General features: G+C 36.2%; 2 protein-coding genes and 1 long non-coding RNA gene across 5 annotated transcripts; 2 read left to right on the top strand and 1 right to left on the bottom strand.

Moving 5' to 3' along the window:
• The first annotated feature begins 1,759 nt into the window (after positions 1-1,759).
• On the top strand, positions 1,760-14,907 carry LOC112035049 (SWI/SNF complex subunit SWI3D). 2 transcript variants are annotated; one of them, XM_065766522.1, is made up of 9 exons: positions 1,760-2,517; positions 3,127-3,656; positions 10,272-10,937; positions 11,296-11,462; positions 11,559-12,346; positions 12,617-12,810; positions 12,902-13,340; positions 13,906-13,924; positions 14,508-14,907. In XM_065766522.1, the coding sequence occupies exons 1-7, from the start codon at positions 2,028-2,030 to the stop codon at positions 13,247-13,249; spliced, it is 3,183 nt and encodes a 1,060-aa protein (XP_065622594.1). In that variant the 5' UTR covers positions 1,760-2,027; the 3' UTR covers positions 13,250-13,340; positions 13,906-13,924; positions 14,508-14,907. The 2 variants fall into 2 exon arrangements, with proteins under 2 accessions (XP_065622594.1, XP_023923654.2); XM_024067886.2 differs by lacking the exon at positions 13,906-13,924.
• Positions 14,908-15,921: 1,014 nt separating this feature from the next.
• Positions 15,922-20,178, bottom strand: LOC112035050 (ras-related protein RABG3f). Of its 2 annotated transcripts, XM_024067887.2 has the most exons (7): positions 19,872-20,174; positions 19,572-19,598; positions 19,338-19,437; positions 17,685-17,831; positions 17,482-17,562; positions 17,226-17,371; positions 15,922-16,224 (listed from the first exon to the last, which is right to left on the bottom strand). In XM_024067887.2, the coding sequence occupies exons 1-7, from the start codon at positions 19,922-19,924 to the stop codon at positions 16,158-16,160; spliced, it is 621 nt and encodes a 206-aa protein (XP_023923655.1). In that variant the 5' UTR covers positions 19,925-20,174; the 3' UTR covers positions 15,922-16,157. The 2 variants fall into 2 exon arrangements, with proteins under 2 accessions (XP_023923655.1, XP_065622592.1); XM_065766520.1 differs by lacking the exon at positions 17,482-17,562 and having other exon boundaries at positions 19,872-20,178.
• Positions 20,179-21,635: 1,457 nt separating this feature from the next.
• On the top strand, positions 21,636-24,379 carry LOC112007552 (uncharacterized). The gene is made up of 4 exons (XR_010626218.1): positions 21,636-21,752; positions 21,851-21,941; positions 23,684-23,746; positions 23,876-24,379. It is a non-coding gene; the product is annotated as an uncharacterized LOC112007552 (long non-coding RNA).
• Positions 24,380-24,818: the final 439 nt, after the last annotated feature.

The raw sequence follows: 24,818 nt of genomic DNA, 5'->3' as shown, positions 1-24,818 counted from the left end.
GTTATTGCAGGGTCTATATTTGTGGCCCAAACCCTAGTGGTATGGAATGTGAGCCTAACAAGCCCAATACAATGAATTTGTAGAGAGTGGGTGAAAGAGCTGGGCTGATAATGAACTAAACAACGTCTAACAAAGGTTCAACCGGTAAGTAATTGCAAGAACAAACTTCAAACTTGAATGAATTATTGTCTGAGGAGACAAATTTCGTTTATATAGTTCTTAGAGCTACAGTAAACCTTCCTTCTCTCTTCCTCTATCTTTTTTCCGATCCCCCTCTCATAAGAAGTCCTTTACATTTATATAGTTTTCTTTTTGTCTATCTTCATCGTACACTTATTCTTTATCTAAGCATTCACTTGAGTATCTGTCTCATCAGGTATCTTCTTTAGTTCTCCATGAGTAGTGGTAGTTGAGGTTGCATTGTTCAGGGTCTTCTCTATATAAATGTGGCCATAAAAGTTGCTGCAATGCATTTAATGTGGTGGTAGCAGCTTTTTCCTTAGATATTTCTCTGTTCTTATTATCTTTATATGTGCATGAAGTTCATCTTTATTGTTGGAATTTCTTGGAAGATTGCCCAAGCCGTCTAGGTATTTGCTTGACAGTATTCTTCATATCCGAGAAGGATAATCTTCTTGGATGATATTTCTTTATCATTTCCTTACGTGATTTTCCACTTCAGGGTCTTTTTCAATTATTTACTCCTTTTCGGACGGACCCCCATCCTCATATAGGGCCCAAGTCCCAATATGTGAATTTGGGTCTTTATCCCCACAATTATAATTGTGAGGAAGATTTAAACCCCAGATGCTATATGAAATTAGATGTGGATTTAGGTTTTTACTTAAGAGTTTTATCTAAGCATTCACTTGAGTATCTGTCTCATCAGGTATCTTCTTTAGTTCTCCATGAGTAGTGGTAGTTGAGGTTGCATTGTTCAGGGTCTTCTCTATATAAATGTGGCCATAAAAGTTGCTGCAATGCATTTAATGTGGTGGTAGCAGCTTTTTCCTTAGATATTTCTCTGTTCTTATTATCTTTATATGTGCATGAAGTTCATATTTATTGTTGGAATTTCTTGGAAGATTTCCCAAGCCGTCTAGGTATTTGCTTGACAGTATTCTTCATATCCGAGAAGGATAATCTTCTTGGACGATATTTCTTTATCATTTCCTTACGTGATTTTCCACTTCAGGGTCTTTTTCAATTATTTACTCCTTCTCGGACGGACCCCCATCCTCATATAGGGCCCAAGTCCCAATATGTGAATTTGGGTCTTTATCCCCACAATTATAATTGTGAGGAAGATTTAAACCCCAGATGCTATATGAAATTAGATGTGGATTTAGGTTTTTACTTAAGAGTATTTGTATTAGACAATGCAAAATAGAAAAATTGCTCAATTTTATCCATCTGAGTTCCAAAATCACCCATATTAGTTAAGTTAGAGATGTATAAATTTGTAAAATTGCTATAATAACGGTGTAGATTTACATCGGTATTATTTATTTTACATTTAATTTTTTATTATTTTTTTACCTATCTCAAGGATAAAAGAAGAGACTGAATTGTGATTGTTGTGTATGAAGAAAAAAAAAACTTTAAAAAAAAATCAAAAAATTACTATTTTAATGAAATAAAGTTTAGAATAAATAATCTGACCTAAGTATTTTTCAAAAATGATACAGCAGAAGTAAAATTTTATGCTAAAATAAGCATAAATTTAGCTAACATTCTAAGTGAGTAAAATAATACAGGAGGTTGCAACTAAACTATCCTGCATCGCACACAAGCACAAAAATATTATTGCTACAAACCAATCAAATTTCTCCAATCTCCACACCAATCACTCCGCGGATAACCCAATAAAACTCTTCCAATCTTCCTTGGAAACAATAAAATAGTCCCTGGAAGTAACAATTTTACAGAAATGGTGTAATACAAAATAGACACACACACACAGTTACTCACTGAATCACTATTCTTCCAAATCCAAAACTCCAAAAAAAAAAAAACAAAATCCCTCAATGGAAGAGAAACGCCGCGAAGCCGGTACGCAACCGGCGGCCGGGGCAGCCGATTCGCCGGCTCCAGCTGAGCCGACCTCCTCGTCGCGGCGGCGAGCCGGAGCACAGAAACGAAAAGCTAGCAACCTCAGTGGCAGCGGCGCGTCCAACTCTCCCTCTTCGTCGACGCCGTCGAAGCGCGTGACTCGCGAGAAGGCGTTGCTCTCTCATTCTCACCACCACCACTCTCCGATCCACAATGGCCCGTTGACTAGGGCCGCGCGCCAGGGCCCTAGCAACCTCGGTTCCGCCTCAGCGGCTTCGTCGGCCGGGGCGGCGGTGGGGAGAGGTGTTGCCGAGAAGACGAAGGAGCTGGCGTTGGCGGCTCAGGCTGAAGCGATGTTGCGGCGTAAAGAGAGTGAGTTGGAAGCTTTGGAGGCATCGATGGAAGCTGATTTCGAAGCTATCAGATCTCGTGGTACAAATGCTCATGTGGTTCCCAGTCATTGCGGTGAGTTTCAGTTCCAAACCCTAATTTGTTTACGTTTTCGTGAAAAGTTTATTGTTTGGCTGTTTGGCCGCTGAGAAAATAGATGAATATAGAGGAAAATGTACATTTTAAATTGTGTGTATATTTTGAATTGTGATAAAGTGAAGAAACGCACCTTGGGTATGCAACTGTTTCAATTTCTCGGAAAATTTGTTTAAATTTGTTATTGAAATGCTAACGCTAGGCCCTAATTAAGTAGTTTCTATAAAAGAGTTGCTTGTACACTGATTGGTTGCCTAGAAATGTCAGGGAAGGAAAAGAAAATGAGGTTTAGAATATCATGATTTTGTCTCAGTGAGACTGCATTTGGCCAATTTATAAGTTCAAATTTGTCTTTTGGGCTTTGAAAGTTATAATTCTGGGATATTTGGAACAAGAAATTATAATGAATTCCTTTCTCACGTGTGTATAGTCAATTATTTATTTATTTATTTTGATTTCGGGATCTGAATAAGAGGTATAGATAGAAATATGTTGAGATTGTGTGATTTAAAGCAGGTTCAAGTTTGGTAATGAGAGGGAGAATCAATTCTGTTGTTAATTAGTGAACTTCCTCCTTTTGGCTTTCAGGTTGGTTTTCGTGGACAAAAGTTCACCCTATCGAGGAGCGCATGATGCCTTCTTTCTTTAATGAAAAGTCTGAGACTCGAACTCCTGATATGTATTTGGAGATACGTAATTGGATTTTGAAGAAATTCCGTTCAAATTTGAGCACACAAATTGAATTGAAGGACTTATCAGAGCTTGAAGTTGGAGACTCGGATGCAAGGCAAGAGGTGATGGAGTTTTTGGACTACTGGGGTTTGATTAATTTCCAACCTTTTCTCCCGATAGATTCTGTTGTGCCCACTGCTGAAGATGATGGATCAGCTAAAAACAAGGATTCCTTGGTTGAAAAATTGTATCGCTTTGGAACACTGGAATCATGTGTGAGTGTTGTTCCGAAGACCAATCTAACAACTCCAGCCATGCCTTCTGGGTTTTTTCCAGAGTCTGCAATTGCAGAAGAGTTGGCAAGGGCTGAGGGGCCAGCAGTTGAGTACCATTGCAACTCTTGTTCTGCTGATTGCTCTCGCAAGCGCTACCATTGCCAGAAGCAGGTTTGTACTTCCACAACAGTTTGGTGTTTGCATATTGAATTATATGGTATGCTAGTTACAAAGAAAAAAATTTGCTGAACTAGGTCCTCATTTGTTTTTGAGTTTCAATTCTGTGTGATGCTGCCATAACTTGCTATCTAGTTGGATTGAAGATGCATTTTTTTTCAATTTCAGAACCTCTTTATATATTTATTGTTGTGTTGGTGGTATTAATAGGGTAAACTAAACTAGAATCTTGTTTTCCATAAGTAATAAAGTTTTGTTGATGAAAAAAAAAAGTGTATGCTGGTTACAGAGAAAACAAATTGCTGAACTAGATCCTCATTCATTTGTGTTTGTGTTTCAATTCTGTGTGATGCTGCCATAACTTGCTATCTAATTGTGTTGAAGATGCATTTTTTTCAATTTCAGAACCTTTTTATATATTTATTTATTTATTTTTGATAAATAGAACCTCTTTATATATTTATTGTTGAGTTGGTGGTATCCATAGGGTAAGCTAAACTAGAATCTTGTTTTCCATAAGTAATAAAGTTTTGTTGATGAAAAAAAAAGCGCTTATGTACACAAGATTGTACATGAGGTAGTCTAAAGAATTACAAGAAAAACTGTTTAACCGAGAGAGAATTAATAAAATCTACAACAGAATGAGTGCAGGGGCCTTACGGGGTTGGTTTATGGAATTATATCAGAAAAGGGGTGGGATGACTTTTAACCTTTTATAATCTTTAAGGTGGGGGATGGTTCTTGTATTAAATTTTGGCGTGATCCATGGTGTGAGGGGCTTCCTTTGAAAAATATCTTCCTAGAACTTTACAATATTGCTAGTAACAAGGATGCTTCAGTGGCTGAGTTGTTGTTGTTCCCAGAGGCAAACTACCATTGGAGTATCAGATTTACTCGACCGGTTCAAGATTGGGAGCTGGAGTTGGTTGCATCATTTATGGACTGTATTTATTCTGGATCTTGGAGAAGGAACGGGGTGGATAAAATTTGTTGGACACTCTCTACTAGGGGTGTTTTTGATGTTCTTTCTTATAATAGGGCCTTACAACCCCCAAATCTAGATTCTTTTCCATGGAAACCATTGTGGAAACCAAAAGTGCCTCCAAAGGTTGGTTTCTTATTTGGGCAGCGGCTTTTGGAAAAATTTTAACCATTGATAATTTAAGGAGTCAAAAAGTGGTGGTGGTGGTGGATTGGTGTTGTATGTGCAAGAGGAATGGGGTGATCACTGACCACTTACTCCTACATTGTCCAGTATCTCAAGAGTTGTGGAATACGGTTTGTTCACTATTTGGGGTTCATTGGGTAATGGCGCGTTGTGTCGTGGACCTTTTGGCAAGTTGGTCAAACAAGTTCAACAGACTCAAATCTAAGGTGCTTTGGAGAATGATCCCTCATTGTCTTATGTGGGTCATTTGGAGGGAAAGGAATACACATACCTTTGACGGGAATGAAAGATCGATTCATGAGTTGAAGCTTCTCTTTTTTCAGACTTTGTTTGATTGGGCAGATGCTACAGGTGTTTTTACTTTTATTTCTTTACCTAACATGCTTGATTTTTGTACTTTTATTGTTACTTCGTTTTTCCCCTCTGATGCTTCTAGCACACAGCTTGTGTTTTTTCCCCTCTGTATTTTCTCTTCTTTTTTCAATGGATTTATTGCCAAAAAAGAAAAGAAAAAAAGAATTGAGTGTCACTAGAGCCTTTGTTAACCAGTGAAAAACTTCTCCAAATCCACCGCCAAGGCTTCCAGCCTTAAACTGTGCGATGATTTCTCTTCTCTCTCTACAATGTCCACAACAGACATAATTAGGTTAAATTCCAAACAAAAGAGGATATTTTTTTACAAAACCAATATCTCCAACCAGCCAAAAGGTCAACAACATTCCTCGGCAATTCCCATTGAACCCCAAGCATATAGAAGACAAAGGACCTCAATGCATATGCAATATCACAATGCAACAGCGCAAATGATCACTGTCTTGCTACTGCACATACACATGCAACACCAGTCAACTAGGGCAATTTCTCACTTCTTAATATTGTCACATACTCACATGTCATAATTTTCCACTAAGTTGTCCACACAAAAATGGCAACCCGTTTTGGAGCCTTAGAACACCAAAATATCAAACAAAGAGTACTGATCCCAATTCCCTATAATTTAAGTCTCCAGGAGCCTTTCATGGTTCCCACCCCCTACCTCAAACTGCACATTATCCAAAAACCTGTCCCAACCCATCTGTATACTCATCTATAAGCTACAACCATGGGTGCCTTTGTCGATTGACGACATTGATGCCAATCCTTCCCATACTTTAGAGCAATAACCTGTCTCCACTGATGAGTTTGTTCCTCCCTAAATGCTATGTCCATGTATCCAAAAGGGCTTGGTTGAAAGTGATTTGATTTCTTCACCCGCAATCCCCCATTTTCTATTAATAATCCAATCCACTAGATGAAGTTTAAACTCATTCATGTAGAACAGAAATCTTGCCAATGAGGTCTAGCTCATCGGCACCTCTTATAAGTTCTAGGTAAAGGGCGAGATCCCCCTTTACAATTCATTTTGGCAATGGATTTTCTAAGTAGGAGGCTTCATTAAGGTCTTTAGAATAGGTACTACCACACCATAAGGGTGTGTGTCTCTCATCTCTTATTTGTTGATGACACAATTTTGTTTTGTGATGCCAAGTGCCAACATTGAAAAAATTCTTTTTGTGAAAATGGTGCTGACTTGCTTTGAAGCAGTGATGGGTCTAAAGGTAAATCTGAGCAGGATTGAGATGGTCCCAGTTGGGGCAGAAGAATTTAAGCATCATTTGGTGGGCTGGATACAGTTTGCACTCCTATTGTAGCCAAGCTATTTTGGGAAGATGGCTATGGTGTTTTGGGATGGAGGAGATGTGCTTTTGGAGGCGTGCAGTAGTTTGAAGTACGGTGAGGATTGGGGTGGATGGAGTACGAAATCTTTTCGTGGAATTCAGGGTTGTACTTTATGGAAGAACATTAGGATGGGGTAGGATAGGTTCTTACAGTAGACTCAATTCAATGTCAGTGATGGTAGTCGCATTCGGTTTTGGCATGCCAGTTGGTGTGGCAATCAGCCTTTGAGTTTGGTTTATCCAATCTTTTATTACTGCTCTTTTACTAAAGAAGAGTTGGTGGGATCCATGTTGGTAAGGCAAAATGTGGGGGAAAGGAGGAGTTTAGATCTGAGATTTTTTTTGAGATTTTAATGACTGGGAGTTACATTTGGTAGCTTCCTTTCTTAACCTTCTTGAATCCAATATCCCACTTAGGGAAGGGTGTGACAAAATGTGTTGGCGATTGAAAAGGAGTGGAGAATTTGCCGTTAATTCATTCTATAATGCATTAAGGGGCCGTGTGCATTGGCATTCCCTTGGAAGAGTATTTGGAGTGTTAAGGCCCCACAACGGGTCTCTTTCTTTGTCTGACTGAGGCCTGGGGTAAGATTCTCACTTGTGATAATATCATTAAACATGGTAATATGTTAGTAGGGTGGTGTAGTGGAGATGGTGGATCATTTGTTATTACACTGCCCTATTTCATTTGATTTGTGGAGTTCTCCCTTCAGATCTTTTGGGATTCAGTGGGTGTTACAAAAGCAAGTCACTGACCTGTTGTTTAGTTGGAGAAATTGGTTGGTAAGCATTTGTCAGACGCTTGGAAATCAGTTCTATTATGTTTGATGTGGAAAATTTGGCAGGTGTGAAATCACCATGCATTTGAGGATGTGCTTTGTTACTATGCTTATTGGTTCTTTATTTGATTGGTCTCAAGCATGGGTTTCACAGTTTCACTAATTCCATTTTCATTCTGTAATAAAATATATCTTAAAAAAGGTAAAGGTTGAGGTCATGGGTTCAAGACCCATTGGGTGTGTGTGTACATTACCAAGAAAAACTGAAGAACAGAAGTTTTGATGGGCTTTGATATCAATTTTGATGTAGGATCTTTAAGAATTCAATACTAAATTGGGGGTTTTAATGAGATTTTTAAGGATTTTTTTTAATAGGGATTGATGTTTAAGGGTTTTGATATTTTAAGTAATAGTAAGATTGGATCTTGAATAGTGTGATAGCTAATTGTGTTTAAACAGTGAATGAAAGTAAAAACAAAGAAAGACAGGATTCCTAGGAAATTACACTTAGGAAGGAGAAGGCAATCACACCTTCAGAGCCTTTTTTATTTTTCGACAATCACACCTTCAAAGCTTAAAATAAACTATTGAAATTTTAATAAATTCAATCTCTCTATGAATGTTATTGGCTGCAATTAAGAATTTATAAAGTCAATTACTAAATCCTTTCCTACAAGGGACTCCTAATAACCAATTTCTAGAAAGTTTAGGATTACTAAATATCCTATTCCTAGAACAATTACAACTACTAATCACAAAGAAAAAAGTACTTAAGAACTTCTAAACCATATAGAGAAAAGGCGTAGAAGTTAGAATACAAAATAAGACTCATTGGCTTTTAATACAGCAGATTGTAACCCATTCCAGAAAAAAGGTGGAAGTTACCAGATTACCCACATTCTAGTAAAATTTAAGTAAAACTGATCTAGCAGCAAATAAACATTAACATAGATCTCCATTAGTTCCCTAGCTCTCCTCTTACATGTCTTCAAAGGGGGTTGATAGTAAAGTTTCCCGTTAGCTGCCTAGCTCTTACCTCAAAATTCTTCTCAGCCTTTCACCATTAGGACCATAAACCCCACCAAACGCCCACTTAAAACCATCTACTATGTTACACCATTGATTGGACTCCATGAACTTCCTTGAAAAAACTTTAACCTTTTTCATCACCATTTTATCCCAAAAAATAAGAATCCCTCCTTCTGTATTAACAACATCTAAACTCTAAAGCTACCAATTAACCAAAGGGCTTGCCCAAATACTTCTTACATTACTCCCATTAGTCTCATCTATTTTAGTTTCCAGCAAAGACGCTACATCACACCTCCAATTCTTCACACCAGCTGCTTGCTTCTTTCAGTGGTTCCATTTTTTACTGGTCTAGGGCTTGGGAACTCACCTCTAGTGATTCTCTCCCCATGTTTCTTAGTTCTCTCTTTTGTAATTAGTTTTCTCTTTGTTTTTTCTCTCTTTCTGTAATCTTTGCTATGCCTTATGCCGTTTTGCATGAGGTAGTTTTTTGAATATACATCTTTATTACTTATCAAAAAAAAAAAAAAAAAAATATTAGTGAAACTGGCAAATGGGAGGAAGTCAAGGTAAGTTACCAGCCCCCAACCCTGTATTACTTTTCCCCTTCGGCTACTATCAGGCCTTCAAGCATTATAATTGATGCATGAGTTCAGATTCCTCAATTCCCTCATTCCTTTTGTACATGTGTTACCCAGTAGCCACTCCTCTCATGCCTTTCTCAGCTTGGGATTTTTAAAATTTTCATCAGTCTCAAACAATGCCAAGGTTGCTCTTCAAAACCCACTATGAAGAAGCCTACATATTAACTATAACCCTTTATTCACCTTAACAACCATTCAGAGAGTTTTTGTTCCAAAATTTCATCTGAATTTTTTGCGTTCATGATCTTTGAGTCTTGCTTGAGTTGATTGACATTTTGAATGTATCATAGCAACACCCCCTCATGATTTAGCATTAAAAAGTCACAAACGTCATTTTGAAAATTTTCTTTAATTTTTTATTTATTTATTTACATGGTTAACTTTTGCACTTTTTCCCCCTTGGAACTTTAAATTAGAGTTTGGTCCCATACTTCACAAGTTTCTAAAACCTCATTCTATCTCCTAAGTAGTCAAAGACTCAAAGCATAAACCAAAATCAATCATTTATTCTAGTCTTTCTTGTAAATCCAAGAGATCCCAACAAATTTGACTACAGCCCAACGTTCAGGAGACAAAAATCACAAGCCTTGGGTAAATAAGAGCAGGAGAAGAACTTAATAACAACAATTTTAATGGCTTGGAATCTTCAATTATTGAGCTAACTTTAAATTGTCATTTTGGAGATCTTTGTATTAGTGGTATCACACTCTTGGATGTAGCAATATGCATTTGACTGTAGATTCCAAATAGTTTCTTTTCAAGTGTAAACTCTTTACTCATTGTAATTCCTTCTTTTTTGGTAGAAGTTATTATTATTATTATTGTTTAAAAAAAAAAAAAAAGAACTGGAGAAGAAGGTTGTGTACCAATTGTGATTTTTGAACATGATGCAATGCCTTGAATCTTCTGCTGCATAATAGTAACAAAGCAGTTGATGATTTTTTTTTGATAGGTAATAACAGCTTTATTGATAAAAAAGCACAATGAATTTACGATAGTAAACTCACTGCACTGAAAATAATACAAACCAATCAAAAAGAAAGACTAACATAATTAAGAAAGTCAAACAAAGAATGACAATGCGTAAACCCCCAAAGCAGTTGATGATGTAAATTTCTTTTAGGATGATTTTCATAGAATGGTAACAAATTAGTCATATCTGTTTGATAATGAGAGATTTGATGTTGATTTATCATACTTATTTAATTTTGCTAAATATTAGTTTCCCTATAATGTGTGCTATTTTTACTGATCGCATTCATCTTTGACAGGCAGATTTTGATCTATGTACTGATTGCTTTAATAATAGAAAATTTGGTACTGGCATGTCCTCATCGGATTTTATTCTCATGGAGCCTGCTGAAGTCCCAGGGATAAGTGGTGGGAAATGGACTGATCAAGAAACCCTCCTTCTCCTTGAAGCACTAGAACTTTATAAAGAGAACTGGAACGAGATTGCAGAGCATGTTGCCACAAAGACAAAAGCTCAATGTATATTGCATTTTCTTCAAATGCCAATCGAGGATACATTTCTTGATTGTGATGATGATATTGATGCCAGTTCCAAAGAAAACGCAGACCCAGCTTCCACCAATAATGATTCATCTGTCTCTAAAGATGCCCCTGAAACAAAGGAAAGTAAGACTGGTGCTAGTGAGGGTCAGGCCCTAACTTCCCCAATGGAAACTTCAAATACAGAAGATACAAGTGAAGTGAAGGTTGGGGAGGAAACTTCAAGACCAGAAGATGCAAGTGAAGTAAAAGTTGGTCAGGAAACTTTAAAACCAGAAGATGCCAGTGATGTGAAAGTTGATCAGGATGATGGTGAAAAGTGGGCACTGAAGGCTCTTAAGGAAGCATTTGAAGCTGTTGGTTATCCGCAAACACCTGATAACCCACTTTCGTTTGCTGAAGTGGGAAATCCTGCCATGGCATTGGTAAGTTGAATGGTTATCATATCTGCAGAAAATTAAGGCCATCTCTTAGGGTGCCTTTGGAGGGAATTTCAGTGATATACTAGTAATCTTTCTGGTCCACAACCCATGTATAATGCCTCATTGTACTACAAATATTTCAATATTAACACTTCAAGTGCGTTTTAGATAAATGAATTAATTTGAATATGATGTCCAAAACTATACATAAATACATATGTATGGATTAGATATGTGATTTTGTATATCCTCAATACCTTGCTTTGTGAATCACATTGTAAGATGTAAAACATACCAGTCACAATTTTGCCTTCAATACTCTTGTTGTAGTACACTTCTTAGAGGTTGCAATCTTTTACAGGCAGTGTTCCTGTCACGGCTTGTAGGACCTGATGTTGCGATTGCTTCAGCCCACAGTTCATTGAAATCCATATCTGGAAGTTCTCCTGGCATTCAGCTGGCTGCTAGGCACTGTTTTCTTTTGGAAGATCCACCGGACGACAAGAAAGAACCAGTTGGTTCTGGGAGGTGTGTTACTTTATCTGGAGCTTATTTCCTTTGGAAGTTTCTGAGTAACTTTTGATGTCATTGAGATTTTTGCTATTGTGCTGAAATTGTTGACAGGGATTCTCAGGAAGATGGAAACCTGGAAGGCAGAAATGAGAAAGAGGATAAGTCTTCCTCAGTGTTGGATGATAGCGTTTTATCTAATAACCAAAATGAGAAGAAAATTGAAGATTCTGTACCAGATGAAACTCTGAATAGTGAATCCACGGGAAAAGACGTTGCTGCAAAGAAACAAGATACTATAGCTTCTTGTGAGGATGCTGGACAACATAGATTGGATGAAACAAGCAATTCAGAGGTGCAAAAGGACCACCAACAAAGTACTATGAAAGATTCAGGTGATTTAACATCCAAGGTGGATCTTCCACCGAGTTCTGTGAAGGAATCAGAAGTGACAGTGGAAGAGAATCCTCAACCTGCAGAGTCTGCAAAAGATGTACATTCGATTACTGATTCTCAGCCAGCAGAAAAGAAAGAACTTCAGCAATCAGTTTCATCAGATTCAGTGAGAGAGGCACCACAACCTACGGAGGCACCAAAGGATGTAGATATGTCTGATTCTCTGCCCTCAGAAAAGCACAAGCCCGAGCAACCAGGTGGAACCAATTCAGTCGAAAAGCCTCCCCAACCTACTGAGGCTTCAAAAGATGTAGACATGGCATCTGATTCCCTGGTCTCTGAAAAGGATGAGCCTCAGCAAACAGTTGCAACAAATTCAGTTGAAGAGCCCTCTCAACCTAAAGAGGCACCAAATGATGTAGTTATGGCGTCTGATTCTTTGCCCTCAGAAAAGAATGAACCTTCACTACCAGTAACATCAAATCCAGTGGTTGACAATGAAGCAAGTAAATTTCTGTGTTATAGCATAGATAAAAGGGTAGACTTATTGGCAATATTAGTTAAGAGATCTTGACAATATGGATTAGAAAAAGAACACTCACTAATTTGAAGTAGAATGAAAAGGTAGGGTAGAATATGTATGCAACACAATGGTAATGGGCATATCATGATTCTTGAAGCCTGTCAAGAATATGTATGCAAGCTTATGAACAAGTATCCTTGGCAGTTTGTATTGTATTTGTGATTATATTTCCTAATTTGTTATCTATTTACAGGTGAGGAGCAAAGTGAAGATGGTAAAAAAGTCCAACTCGAGACTACAGAGACAAAAAAAGACGATAGCAAATTTGATAGAGTAAAGCGTGCTGCAGTTACAGCAATCTCTGCAGCAGCAGTAAAGGCAAAACTTCTGGCAAACCAGGAAGAAGACCAAATCCGACAACTTGCTGCATTTTTGATAGAAAAGCAGGTAAATCTTATAACAAAACAAGCTCTCCTTTTGCTGTTAATTGTGGATTTTAGGAGTTTGACTTTATGTATGGTGTTTCCATTTGTTGCAGTTGCATAAATTGGAAACCAAGTTAGGTTTCTTTAATGAGATGGAAAATGTGGTACTGAGGGTAAAGGAGCAATTGGACAGGTCAAGGCAGAGGCTTTACCATGAGCGGGCACAGATAATTGCAGCCCGACTTGGTTTACCAGCATCCTCATCTAGAGGTGCAATGCCACCATCATTACCTACCAATAGAATTGCTACAAACTTTGCAAATGCAGTTGCAAGGCCCCCAATGAGCATGACTGCCCAAAGGCCGCCAATGTCAAGACCCATGGGGACAGTGGCTCCTACCCCTCCAAATCCATTTACATCCAATTCAATGGCTGGAAGTTCAATACGGCCATCCAGCTAGGATAAGCTTTCTTCAGTTGGGACAAAGTAAAATGCATGTGATAGTGTTTCATCCATTCTTGATCCCTGATAAACTACTACAAGTTTGACAAGTGAGTAGCCATTTTTATTGTTATTATTATTATTTTTTAATTATTGTTAAATGTGGTCAGCTAAATACAACTTAAATCCAACTTGCAAACGGTAATTGGTTTGCAAGAGTTGAGAACTTGGATTCTGAGAGATCAACAAGCCGATTTTCTCTGTTGATGATATATATATATATATATTTATAGAGAGAGAGAGAGAGAGAGAGAGAGAGAGAGAGAGAGAGAGAAGGCTCGATTTTCTCTGTTGATGATATATATATATATATATTTATAGAGAGAGAGAGAGAGAGAGAGAGAGAGAGAGAGAGAGAGAGAAGGCCATACCCACTGGGAAAATTCGAGGTGCAAACATAGTAACTCAGGATATGACCTGACCTCAATGAACAATTCAATTTAAGATCATGTCCTTCTAATTGCCTTTGACCTTGGAGCTGATTTTTCAGCAACTGGAGCCCCGTAGATGCTAGTTTCTAGACCTCTAGCATGAGCACCATGCAAATTTCAAAAAGTTTAATTAGAACTAATGTTGAATATCCAATTAATATCATATTTTCACCTGTCCATGCAGTTGATAAGATACTTTGAAGGTAATGGCGGGATTGGATGAACAGAGTATGCAGAGTTTGATTTGGGTCTATTTTAGTTCCTTTGATAGCAAAGTGCATCTTATTATAATTTTTACTTATTTCATTGAAGCTAATATCATTTTATTAAATTTTTTTAAAGTAACATCATATGGATTTGTGCATAGTCATTAGTCTATGGTGTCTAGAAAAAATTTTCAAATGCTATATTTAGATTGATAGAGAGCAAGTTAAGATGGTAGTTTCTATTTCAAAACTAAACATGTCAACAAATATTGTGAAGATTTTTGGTTTTTATTTTTATTTTTATTTTTGAAAGAAGATTTTTGGTATTCATTCCATTGCTTTTGTCATCATGTGCACTTGTGTACATATTTATCTAATTACTGATTTATTCATTTATAAAAAAAGGTTCTGGCTAATATATGGTATAATACACTTACGTCTAAGCCAGTCATTTTTGTTGCCAGTTGGCAATAGTTTACTGATTTCCCATCTCTTTGTGTTTTGTAATATTAAGTTGCTAGTATTATAGAAAGTTTGATTCTGAAACTGAAAGTATGAATGCTACCATGCTTTGTTGTAGGTGTACCCAAGGTTTTACGGATTAGCATTAACTCCAACAATATGATTGATACACCTGCTTGTTTGACGAGCATCAATTTGTCTTGCAAAATCATCAGATGCCTTGTCCTTTACAACAGTGGGGAAGATTTGTCCATTAGCAATTTAGCATCTTCCTTTGCTAAGCCATATTCCAGCTTATCTTGTTTTTTAAGCAAACATTTTTTTCAGAAGGTTAAAACTTAAGTAACTAACAGCTAGGATTTTGGAATTTTGGCTGATGTTCTTTATTCGTAAGGCTAGGTCTTTTTCAGTAGTATTTAAGAAATTCAACTTGTATAGGTAAATGATTGTTCCGTGCCAAATAGATTACTCATACTTTTTTAATTTATATATACTGATGTTAATCCTGTTTGAAGAAAGTTCAATTTCCTGCTGTGTATTTTTTCTTCGCTCAATTTGGTATCATTGCTGACCTGAATATCGATCAGAATTGCACCTAATTGGTAGTGTCATCCCTAAATTTATGAGATTAGCTTTTGCATTTTTTTTAATATGAAAAAGCTTTGGTCCAAACGGTGAAATAAAATTTGCAATATCAACTGTTAAATGAATTTGCAATATCAACTGTTAAATGAGCAAACCAGCCAGAATTTCATATCAGCCTGAATTTCATACCAGTTATTGTTAAGAAAACTTTTTCATAAAATTAGAAACTAGCATTGTAAAAATTCGTGTAACTACGTCGCCCAAATTTGAGGCTTTGGCATGATCATATCGCTGAACACTGGCCACCTAGCTGGTAGTCTGATACACAAGGAGCTCGCTTTCCGATTATTAATACGTGGAACGAGCCTACCACGCCAGTGGAACTAGAAATACAACACCACGTAGACGCATCAGCACTCGATCTAAGTCATCATTCCACTGGAAAGTATCCACAGGGAAGGATTACAGATTTACAATATTAAGTTGTGGAAACGTAGCTGGGTGCCCTGACGATCTCACAGAGATATCTGGTCAGGCAACAATAGGAACCTTCATTTATATGCTCAATGGTAACGGGCTTAATTTCCCACAAAGTAGAATTCCGCTGCCATATTTCTGATCCACAATCTTTCACAATCCTTTCATCTGAGCCCCATGGAAAAAAGAAGAGCACAGATCTAATGCCTCTCTCTCTCTCTCTCTCTCTCTCTCTAGACAAAAAGAAGATCTAGACTTGTACTTGTAAACCAACTCAGCACCTTCCACCAATCAACCAAAGATTTTTTTGTTTTTTTTAATGGTTGAGAGAGAGAGAGAGAGAGAGAGAGAGACATTTTGATAATTTCCATTTTCAGGTGACACTCCATTACAACATTACAATGTTTGAGCATATTGTTACAAGAATTCGATATCTTTAATAGTTGAATGGAATAGCCAACACCATGGAATCATCTTTAGAACTTTGACTGTCAACAATAACCTTGATAAATAATGTAACTTGATCACTCAAGCAGTACTTACACAGGTAAAAAACCACCAAATCCAACCACAACAAATGGACCAATTTGTTTCACACACTAATATACAGTGCAGCATAACAATAAAATGGTTTAACAGGATCAAATTGTTTCTAGGACTTCTAAAGATAAATTTATTTTACTGAAAAAAAATCCAGGCATTATATTTAGCACTCACAACCAGTTGACCGCTGCTGACTGCTGCTTGCAACATCAATGGTGTCTGGCAAGTATCTTCATAATGCATAAAATCCCAACCAGAAGAGCAAAGACAAAAAAAAGAATTAGTATCTTGATAAGTCGCATATATACAAATTTGTAACTTGTGTAATAGGTATATGTAACATCATATTCGCATATGGAGTCCACGAGTCGGTTCCACAGACAAGTGATAAGAGTATTGCATTGAACTGTTACATAACATAAGATACTTCTTGCACATCCTACAGGCCTTAAACCCGAAGAGGTGTCATTTAAGTTAGAGATCATTGGTGGAGAGAAATATTATAATTTGTCATAATCCTGGAACAAATGCAGTTAACATGTTCAACTTTGGGAATCACGTAATCCTAGGAATAAGTACTGTCTGCTAAAGATCTCTGTTCTGACTGAAAGAAATCATATGAGACAGTGAAATCTAATGGCTGAGTAATTAATATGGTAATTGAAATAAAAATAAGAGCATCATGCAGAACCAATTTTTCACTGTAACCAATTTATGTTAAGAGTAAAATACTAAAACTAGAGTAACAAATAGAAGGATGGATCTACAAATGCCCACAGCTATCATAAATAACTAAGCATGACAAAGATGATGTAAATATCATGGAAACAGATAAAAGATTGAAAGGGATTCTTTCAGCAGTCCACATAATCAACATGCAGCTAATATCTTACGCCCACAAAATACGTAGCTAATAGATGTTTAGACTAATCTTATAAACTAATTGTGAGAATTTCAGTCTGCTAAGAAGAAACAAATAGTCTTTGCTTTATAGTTTTTGCTGTTTTTTTTCTGATTCCTTAGTACACTGCCTGTGTTTTGGTTTCCTGTATTGTTTTCTTTATTCAATGAAGTTATATTACTTATTAAAAAAACACAAATAGCCCAGCAATATGATAAATGTAAATTCCTAAACAGTATGAAGACCAAAAGGCAGAGCATCTGCATGCCTGTGCACTCATACGCATGCAATGTACATGTAAAAATTGAGAATTCATTTTTTTCAACTTACATTTCTTCCTCTTCACCACTCTTCAGGGCATTCTTAGCTATGCACTGAAAGGCTTCTTCCACATTAATACCTTCCTTGGCAGAGGTCTCAAAGTATGGAATATTTCCCTTTGATGCACACCAAGCTCGAGCTTTTTTCTCTGAAACCTGGAAAACCAACAGAAAGCTACATGTTGAATTTGATCACAAATGGTATCTAAGTCACATAAGTCACATGAGAGAGGGGGAGAGAGCAATAATTTCAAGGAAAGACATACCACTCTACTATTTCCACTATCTACATCAATCTTGTTCCCTAGAACAACAAATGGAAAATTTTCTGGATCTGAGGGACTTGCCTGCAGAAGATTTCTCATATCATCACCACAATTGCAATTTTTTTTCCTTTCATTTAAGGAGCCACAGGAGGATTTGTAAATGAAGTAACTTGCTGAAAAGTTTAGAAATACAAATGGCAAACCTGAATAAGGAATTCTTCTCTCCAGTTGTTAAGGTTGTCAAATGACTTCATTGAATTAACATCATATACAAGAACACAGCAATCAGCACCACGGTAGAAGGCAACACCAAGGCTTTGGAATCTTTCCTGGCCAGCTGTATCCCAGATCTGATAAAACAAAAGAATAGACTTAATTAATCTTCATTATAGAGGCACAAAAAGATTACCATCAGAATATCTAACAGTACAAGTGGAAACCAAGGCACAGACATAACTTGCACTCCATATGAATTATAATTATTGAACACGATAAGCACGTGAATTTTTTTTACATCAAATGAAAATCCGAGCAGGAATTATGTAGTGACCAATTGTCCTGTAAATGAATGAAAGAGGAACCCAAACATAACAGTCATGACTGGGAATTTTTGGATTTTTTTTTTTTTTTGATAAATAACGAAATATCATTAATCAAAAAGACCCAGGTACACCGGGTGTGTACGTGGATAGGAGTACATCAAGATCGTAAATTACACAGTCATGACTGGGAATTAATAGCCAATCCATCACATTCTCAATTTATTGGAAATTTCTAGTTCTTTACTCTCTACAATTTAATTTAACGAACATGTTTAAAAAGTGAGAGTAGAATTTCTTCATGAAAATGTTTACACAACAATCTACAATGGTGCATACGTTGTAGACAAAATTGAAATAACATCTTTCATTCTCAGTGATGAATTATGCAATCTTCATAGTTAAGCTGTTTCTAATAGAAAAGTTGAAGACAGTCAAGATCTTAATGCTCCTCATAGTAAATTATGTTTCCCACTCTCAATCAGCAAGACTTTGATAACATAGGTTTATTTTTTATTATCTAGTATAGAATATAATGAGAAAGTGTCATTATATATTATTTAATATAACCTTATTACGTTCTAGAAAACTAGTCAAACTAGAAGTCATAATACTACTAATACAAGAAAGAGTCATTCCATATTTTTGTGCTCAAATGTACTCAGAGAGTAGATGAATTTGATTAATAAAAATATTGAGTGTTTTGAGCGTTGAGGGATGTTGGCCTTTGTGTGTTCTTTTCTCCATTTCACGTTTCTCTCTTTTCTTCTTCACTTTCTTGTGGTATTGTCCACAGGTACAGTTCATACAACCCTTGAACACCATAAGTTTCCTCTTTTCCTTCTCCCACACAACTCTAAATCAAGAGCTTTCTTTTACCTATCAAAACCCTAAAGTCCGACAAACTTTCTTCCACCAAATAGTCAATCAAATAACTCATCAAACTGCAATTTAATTCCCGACACAACCCAATAATTCTAATTCTTTCTTCAACAATTCTAAGCTTTAGATTCACAAATTCTCCTATTTCTTTCCGAGTTTAGTCACGCACCCAAGAACCCAAAAAATTGTACAAATAGCAAAGAATGACAATGCAAACATAATCAATAGATGTCATAGCAAGATCTTCAGCTTACAATCACAAAATTCCTCACAAAATCAAGACGTTCACGCTAAAAAAAAGCACACTCAAAATCAATACTTATGTACGCATGCGTGCAAGTGACAACAACAAACAAACGCATCTGCATATGAAAATTAAAACTTGCATTGTTCAATTAAGAAACATAAATAATCAGCATCAGTTAAGCGTCAAACCTGTAAGGTGAAGAGCCTATCTTCAAACTGCACTTCCTTTGTCAAAAAATCAGCTCCGATTGTCGCCTTGTACTGATTGCTAAACTTCCTATTTACATATCTATTAGAAAATTTGTCAAGGCGAACCATAAAAACTATATTGCTCTTCATTTTTAACAGATAAAAATTGAAAATGGAAACAAAATTTTCAATAGCGGAAACAATAAAAATAATCAAGCGCACAAGCAAGGATACTGGTTCATCAACGAGGTCTTTCCAACCCTGTAAAACACACAGATTAAGCACACGCAATTAGATCAAACGAAACAGAATAAGAATTGTAGCTAAAAAAATCTCTAATCAGATCAAAACTAAACCAATAAGCAATAAATTGGTAGAGTTAGATATGAATCTGTGTGAAAATCAGTAAGATCTCAAAGATCCGTCAAAATCTATCAAAAACTAAAACCCTAGGATTCCAAAATCAAAGCTCACACAAACAGAGAGACACAAACACATATAAGGAGAGAGAGAGAATCAGAGAGAGAGAGAGACCCGCTATCGCCGAGGATGATGACCTTCAAGAGGGTTCTTCTACGGGAAGGCATGGTACGGATATGGAATTCGATTCGATCACAGAGAGAGAGAGAGAGATTTGGCGGGGGCTGTTTGGTCTTTTTGTAGTTTTTCCGACTATGGCTCCGTGTGTGAGAGAGAGTGAGTGAAAATCAAATGCGAATAATTCTCTCTAAAGCAAATGGGAGCTTCGTAGTCTGGGAGCCAAAAAGCTGGACTGACCTGTAACTTTCTGGAAGCGTAGCGTTTCCTTTAAATATTTTAACTTTTTTAATTTTTTATCCAGGAAATGTTAGTCATGTGGTGGAATGCAACAACCGGGAGAATCCAATTTGTGCCAATAAAAGTACTATTTCTTTTGTGATTGGAATAAATATTTTATTAGGAATAAGTACCTTTTTTTTTTCTTTTTTTCGGTAAATACTATTAACTTAGCTTGATGTTAATTTAGTCCAAGGCATTTTGAAATTGAACAATTTGATCCTTAAATCTAACTTACTTTTTAAACACTGTTAGGTCTGTTAATTCTGGTATCGCATAGTTTGACTAAATTACCTGTTAAGTATCCAAATTGTGTTGTGTAGATAGAGCATGTTCCATTCATTGCTCTCTCTTTTGTTCACACTTATTTAGCCACTCTTTTATATATGTGTTAATAGTCAAAGTTTAGAGAAAATTAAATTAGAATTTAAATTAAAATTCAATTACAGTTTAATCGTGAGTCATGTATCTTGTTTAATTTTTAATTTTTGCACTAAGAGAATTATTGAGTTTAAAAATTGAAAAATCCGAATCCAATTGAATTTCAATTAGAGTTTAGTTGTAAGCCATGTGTCCTATTTAATTTTTAATTTTTGTAGCAAACGAATTATTAAGTAGGACTGAGCAAGGACCCGGCTCACCCCGAAAACCCGACCCGATCCGACCCGACCCGATAGGGTTTGGGCGGGTCTGAGAATATTCGGATCGGTTTTCGGGTCTTAATTTCGGGTTATTTACGGGTCGGGTCGGTATCGGGTCGGTTGTCGGGTCATATAAGTAAGTAAGTCTGAACCCGATTTTTTAAAAAACAAAAATCCCAACACTCCGTTGTTGTTCTCTCCGCCTCCCTCAGCTCTTCGCCTCCCTCAAAGACTCTGTGTAAGTCGTTCTTGTTTTGTGTTTGGTTTTAGATTTTGGATAGTGTTGTTATGTTTGTGTGTGTGTGATAGTGTTGTTGTGTTTGTGTTTTTGGAAATGTCTTCATCGAGAAAAGAGAAGGACCCGATTCTATCTGGGGTTTTTTTCATATATTCTATCTGGGTTTGTGGCTAAAGCCTTCAAGTTTCAAATTTTTTTTTTTTGCTTTCTGGGTTTACTCTCTCTTCACTCATTATACACAGTATTGGATTTTCTTGTAGTTTGTTGTTCTCTCTTTGAACAAGAACAAAAACAAAAACCCAGTTGGAGTTTTGTAGTTTCAAACCGCCAGATCTGTCTCTACAGTGCCAGGTACGTGTAGTTCTTGTTTTCTTTATGCTTTTCACTCCAATGGGTGTTCTAGGTTTTGCTAAAGATAAGATTTTTTTTATCAGTTTTTATTTGGGCTTTTCTAGTTGGGTTTTTAAACTAGGAAAGTTATGAATTTTCTCTGTTAAGTGCTTCACATTTGGTCCTGGGTGCTTCTGAAAAGACTTTTAGCTGGTGTAATTTTGGAATATGTATGATTCACTTTTTGTGTTTGGTTTTAGATTTTGGATAGTGTTGTTATGTTTGTGTGTGTGTGATAGTGTTGTTGTGTTTGTGTTTTTGGAAATGTCTTCATCGAGAAAAGAGAAGGACCCGATTCTATCTGGGGTTTTTTTCATATATTCTATCTGGGTTTGTGGCTAAAGCCTTCAAGTTTCAAATTTTTTTTTTTTGCTTTCTGGGTTTACTCTCTCTTCACTCATTATACACAGTATTGGATTTTCTTGTAGTTTGTTGTTCTCTCTTTGAACAAGAACAAAAACAAAAACCCAGTTGGAGTTTTGTAGTTTCAAACCGCCAGATCTGTCTCTACAGTGCCAGGTACGTGTAGTTCTTGTTTTCTTTATGCTTTTCACTCCAATGGGTGTTCTAGGTTTTGCTAAAGATAAGATTTTTTTTATCAGTTTTTATTTGGGCTTTTCTAGTTGGGTTTTTAAACTAGGAAAGTTATGAATTTTCTCTGTTAAGTGCTTCACATTTGGTCCTGGGTGCTTCTGAAAAGACTTTTAGCTGGTGTAATTTTGGAATATGTATGATTCACGTTTGTTCTCATGTTATTGTGTAGCTCAATGTTTGTCCTATACAGCCCTAAATGATATAGAATATTTTCAGTACACAAGAATTAACATTTAAGGGTGATTCTCTATGATAAGCTACTGCAGAACATATTTTTATTGTTTCAAGTGTTTTATTTTCAAGGCTAGGCTTAGTTATATATATAATGGTTTTTCTATGTTACATAAAATTTTAGAATGTTTAACCATTTTCCCAGAGCAATAGGTAAGTGCTTAGGAAGAGGATTTCTGGATATTTGCTATAAAAATTTTCAGTTTTCTCTGTTTGGAAGTTAGTGTTTGTCTGGTTTTATTCTAGGTCCCCTACAGTATGCTTAGACACGGTTTTCTCATTGTGGGTAATTCATTGCTTCATGTCCCTACACGACTTATCTTGTTTGTTCATTTATTAATTATTAATTTTTTTTTCTCTTTGCTTTCTGTTCTACTATTAGGAGTAATTGGTGGAAATGTTTTATTGATCCAGCCATTTAGTTTAGCCTTAAACAGTAAGGCTTTTCTCTAGTTATTATGCTTGTTGGTTGGTGCATAATAGCAAAAAAAAAGAGAGTTTGATTGAAGAATGTGCATACGCTAATTGAAGAGAGGGAGTAGCTTTTTTGAGACAAAAGTGAAGAACAGCAATGATTTGAAGTTGGCCACAGATTGTGGCAGAGTCAAAAAATTTGAGCTATAACACAACACCAAAAAAAGGGAAAAGCAACAAGGAACAGTAAAACAAAACTAGCTTTTTATGTGTTAATGTGTTTTTTGTTTTTGTTTTTTTTTTTTGGGTTGAAAATTTTGATTTGAGGGATTAAAGTTAGTACAGTGAGAGTGAGTATTTTTTTTTTTCTTTTTTTTTCTCTAGTCAGGTTTCTAATATTAAAATAATCCATTGAGTCTAGATTTTGTTTTTACAGTTTTTAACATTTTGTCTGATCTGACTATTTGGGTGTTTGAGTTTCTGTAATGGGTTTGTAAAAATTAGTCATCTAAAAAAAAGGGTTTTGGAGTTATAAAAAAAGGGGTTTTGGATTTTAGGGGAAATGGGTTTTGTTTTTTTAGAAGAGGCAGTCTCTATGACCCTGTCTATGGAATTTGCTGCCACTTCTGCAGGTTTTGTTTATACCCTTATAGTCTCTGTATCTCCATTATCCATTTTAATTTTTGTCTATGGAATTTGCTGCCACTTCTGCCACTTCTCTCTCTTTTTCCTGTTATTTTAACTGCCTCAAATTTTTCAGAGGGACCATTTGCATTTAGTTTAGTTCCCTTATTTATTATTCAGATGCAATTATATGTAAGGAAAGCTTGGTCTAAATTGCACTGATGTAGGACCTGATCCCGATGACATTAGTTATGGAGTTCATACAACTGTGACACACTACATTGCAAATCATCACTGCTGGCTTCATAGTCTTCTTATTATTCCATTGGTTCTAAATGATGAAATTTATGAGAATATATAGATCTCTTTACTATTTATTGGTTTATTTATTTATGCAGTTTGAGGATGACAGTTTGGAGTTTGCAAAGACTGTGAAGTAGTGGAATGTAAAGATTATCTCAGTGAGTATTGTTTTTCTTGATCTAGTTGGTTGTTTTGATCTTAGTTATGTTGAATGAGATATGAGTATATCGATGTCTGTGGCCATTTATTATTAGGATTTGATGTGAATGTATATTGCAAATGTGCAGATTAGCAAGAATGAGCGACACCAAGATAGAATTGCAGCATTGGATGTGTGAGAAAAACTAGAAGATTTTGTGCACCGACATTTTACTAATAGATAGTTTGCTTGAAAAATCAATTACCCATATTTACAAATTTGGATGGTCTAAAAAGGAACTTTGTCGGGTTATAAAAAAAAAAAAAAAAGGAACTTTGTCTTCTATTTTTGACATCATCTGCTTTAGAGGGGCAGTTCATACTGTGATTGATGATAGGAATTTTATATGGTGAATGAGGTAGAAGATGGTTAGTCTCGTCACTCTATTTTTTTATTTAGTGGCGTTAATGTTAAAATATGCTATATTTCCTCAAGTTTCATCTAGTTTGATGGTAGATTTAAAGAAATTTCTACAGTTGTAGATTTTTCATATGGAAATTTCATTGATGTATGCCTAAGGGGTAATTAACCTGTGTGTCTGTCTGTATGGGAATTCTATAATAACTTTCAGTGAGGGTAGCATTGCTCAAAAGACTTTACATTCATTTTTAATTGCTACCTACAACATTATGGTACATAGTAATGCATTTAACAAGAAACGACCCACTTAAGGCAAGGTATCTAAAAGCTGAACTAGAGATGACCCGACCCAATGGCAAACTTCCCATTTAACAAGCAGCAGAAAAAAAAAAAAAAAAAAAATCAAAATCCAACCCAAGACCCGACCCGAGACCCGAAAAACCGACCCAGTTACAGACCCGATTTTTCGGGTCGGGTCGGGTTTCAGGCAGAGAAATCCAATTTATATCGGGTCGGGTTTCGGGTCACAGTAAACTCGACCTGACCCAACCCAATATCAGTCCTATTATTAAGTGTAAGAATCAAAAAGTCCAAATCCAATTAGATTCAAAATTGATTTAAATTGGAATCCAATTTTGCGCCACATGTTCATCTTTTTTTTGTGGCAAGTG

This window comes from Quercus suber, unplaced genomic scaffold, assembly GCF_002906115.3.
Source record: "Quercus suber isolate HL8 unplaced genomic scaffold, Cork oak 2.0 scaffold_713, whole genome shotgun sequence".
Classification (NCBI taxonomy): domain Eukaryota; kingdom Viridiplantae; phylum Streptophyta; class Magnoliopsida; order Fagales; family Fagaceae; genus Quercus; species Quercus suber.
The sequence above is the reverse complement of the archived record's forward strand: the minus strand, read 5'-3'. Positions and strand labels throughout refer to the sequence as shown.